Source organism: Gadus macrocephalus, chromosome 7 (assembly GCF_031168955.1).
Source record: "Gadus macrocephalus chromosome 7, ASM3116895v1".
Classification (NCBI taxonomy): domain Eukaryota; kingdom Metazoa; phylum Chordata; class Actinopteri; order Gadiformes; family Gadidae; genus Gadus; species Gadus macrocephalus.
The window spans coordinates 43,503-46,861 of record NC_082388.1 but is presented as its reverse complement, the minus strand read 5'-3'; the positions used below and the strand labels follow the sequence as shown (position 1 = coordinate 46,861).

Here is a 3,359-nt window from a genome sequence, read left to right as displayed (position 1 = left end):
AAACCGCTGGTCAGGCTTCTTGGTGCCACCACACTCAGCCACAGCCCTATGCAGAGGAGCTGCCAGTTTAACGAATCCCTCCACAAACCGCCGGTAATAACTGGCGAAACCAAGGAAAGAACGAAGCTCCGAGGCAGTAGCGGGAAACGGCCAATTAGCAACCACTTCAATCTTGGCCGGATCTGTGGAGACACCATCAGCCGATATCACATGGCCCAAGTAGTGCACCTCTTTGCGAAAGAACGAGCACTTGCTGAGCTTGGCTTTAATAATAATAATAATAATAATACATTTAATTTAGAGGCGCCTTTCAAGACACCCAAGGTCACCTTACAGAGCATATAGTCATCATTCAAAACTATGTAAAACAGACTAGGAATAAAAGGAAAACAGAGGTTAAACATGAAGAATAATAATAATTAATAACACTCAAAGACGCCTAAAGTGAAGGGGGGACCTCACTAACCACCACCAATATGTAGCACCCACTTGGGTGATGCACGGCAGCCAATCGGTGCCAGAACGCTCACTACACACCAGCTTGAGGTGGAGAGTTAGGGATGAGGTGGAGAGTGAGTGAAAAGAACATATTTAAACACTATGGACCACACGTAAACCCTATCGACCACATTTAAACACTATCGCCCACATTTAAACACTATCGCCCACATTTAAACACTATGGACCACATTTAAACACTATGGACCACATGTAAACCCTATCGACCACATGTAAACACTATCGACCACATTTAAACATGTAAACCCTATCGACCACAATTAAACACTATCGACCACAATTAAACACTATCGACCACATTTAAACATGTAAACCCTATCGACCACATTTAAACACTATCGACCACATCCAAACACCATCGACCACATTTAAACACTCTCGCCCACACCTACACACTATCGACCACATTTAAACACTAGCGACCACATTTAAACATGTAAACCCTATCAACCACATTTAAACATGTAAACCCCTCTCGACCACATTTAAACCCTATCGACCACATTTAAACCCTATCGACCATATTCAAACACTATCGACCACATTTAAACACTATCGACCATATTTAAACACTATCGACCACATTCAAACCCTATCGACCACATTTAAACCCTATCGACCACATTTAAACCCTATCAACCATATTTAAACACTATCGACCACATTCAAACACTATCGCCCACATTTAAACACTATAGACCATATTTAAACACTATCAACCATATTTAAACACTATCGACCACATCCAAACACCATCGACCACATTTAAACACTCTCGCCCACACCTACACACTATCAACCACATTTAAACACTATGACACAGTTCACCTTAGACACCTTTAAGCCCCTCGCATTGAAGCCGCTCCAGCACCACGTTGAGTCGCTCCAGATGCTGTTCAATAGTGGAGGAGAACACAACAATATCATCAAGATATAACAATAAAGACTAACACTGCTGGTCACCAAAGATGCGTTGCATCAACCTTTGGAAAGTGCTGGGCGCATTACAGAGCCCAAAAGGCATTCTGTTCCACTCAAATAAACCGAAAGGTGTACAAAACGCGGTCTTTGGCCGGTCGGTCTCAGTGACTGGCACCTGGTGATAGCCACTGGTCAAGTCCAGGGTTGAAAACCAGCAAGCACCGGACAATGCGTCCAAAGACTCTTCTATGCGTGGTAGAGGGAAGGCGTCTCTGCGGGTCTTACGATTAAGCTGCCGGTAATCAACGCACATGCGTAGTTTGCCACCCTTTTTCCGTACCAACACAATCAGGGACGCGTAGGGGCTGCTACTCTCCCGAATTACTTGAGATGAGAGCAGTTGATTGATGTGTTCCTTCACCACCTCATACTCTGAGGGTGGAATGCGCCTATAACGCTGCGCCACTGGAGTATCATCAATCAAAGGAATGTCGTGGGAGATGAGGTTAGTACAACCCAGATCGGTGTCACTGGTGGAGAATACTGAAGCGTAATGTCCAAGTAGTGACCTCACCTGACCCTGTTCACCAACCGACAATGGCGACACATCCACATCGTCCACCTGTTGCTGCACACTGGGTGAAGCTGTCTGGGAAGACACAGTGGCCACATTTGATGGCACCTCGGTGACTCCTGCAGGAAGGCTGACCACGTTCACGAAGTCCAGTGTGCCAACAACAGTGCGGGGGTACAACATAACATTGTTGCAGCCAACATTAATAACAGGTATATAGGCTGTACCCCTTATAACGCAAACTAAAGAAGGGGAAGCCAGCAACCCCGCAGGCAAACCAGCATCCAAAGGCTCAAAAAGTACCGTAGAACCTGAGTACTGCTCAGAACATGTGGCGGCCACCATTCTCATAACACCACCCGGAATCTGCCAGCTCCTCTTACCGCTGACCTTCACCGCCCCTGGAGTGTCTGAGGGAGATAGGCCACTTGCATGATGACACTGTTGCAGTGCCTGCACAACTGGCTTGGGGGCTTCAGAGATACAGACCTGGGAGAACAACGCTACACCATGTTGGCCAAAAAGGTCCTGGTAGCACTTACGAATCACGTTCATCCCCAGGATACCAGGCACTCGAGAAGGCATGCCACCAGGTGGGTCCCTAACCACCAAAACACCGCATTGCGGCATCAATTTGCCACAAAGTTTCACGTCAAGTTCCAAATATCCGAGGTAAGGAATAGTCAGACCGTTGGCAGCTCTGAGCTCCAACCAATGACAAGAACGGAGGCGCTCCTGGCCCCAAGGTTCAAGATGTTGGCGAAAGAAGCTCTCAGAAATGGTAGACACCATGGAGCCGGTGTCCACCAGACAAGGGACCTTCATGCCGCCCATATCTACATCCAAATGGGGGCAAGATGAAATCAATCCAGACGATGTTATGTGAAACAGCTTGAGAGCCAGTGGCGGCCCCACCCGAACTGTGGCTCTGCAGTTCGATGGGCACTAGTTTTCCGACATGGAATGAGGGCGAGATTGTCGATCAGCATTCAAGGGGGGTCGTGAGGGAAACTGTGAACGAGAGGGAACGCGCTCGCCATTACACTCATTTGCATAGTGTCCCGGCTGGTTACAACGCCTGCATATTAGAGGCCCAGGCCGTGGTGGACGACGGTACTGGTTGGAGTTTTGTAGCTGAGCAATGCTTCCCACAAGCTGATTAAGCTGCTCTTGTTGACGCTTCAACATCTCCCTCATCTCGCTCATCTCAGACACCGCGGTAGGTGGGGCAATAGCCTGGGGGGCGCCATGAACACCATACTGGACACCATACACTAAGGGGACCGAGTGGCTGTGACCTCTCACACCACCAGGCAAACCCTCACGCTCCCATCGAATCGCCCCT

The 3,359-nt window shown here is 48.2% G+C and overlaps 1 protein-coding gene across 1 annotated transcript; it reads right to left on the bottom strand.

Annotated features, from left to right (window-relative positions):
• Positions 1 to 1,403: 1,403 nt before the first annotated feature.
• On the bottom strand, positions 1,404 to 2,813 carry LOC132461190 (uncharacterized). The gene has a single exon (XM_060056233.1). It carries the CDS (start codon positions 2,804 to 2,806, stop codon positions 1,466 to 1,468), a length of 1,341 nt encoding a protein of 446 aa, XP_059912216.1. The 5' UTR covers positions 2,807 to 2,813; the 3' UTR covers positions 1,404 to 1,465.
• Positions 2,814 to 3,359: the final 546 nt, after the last annotated feature.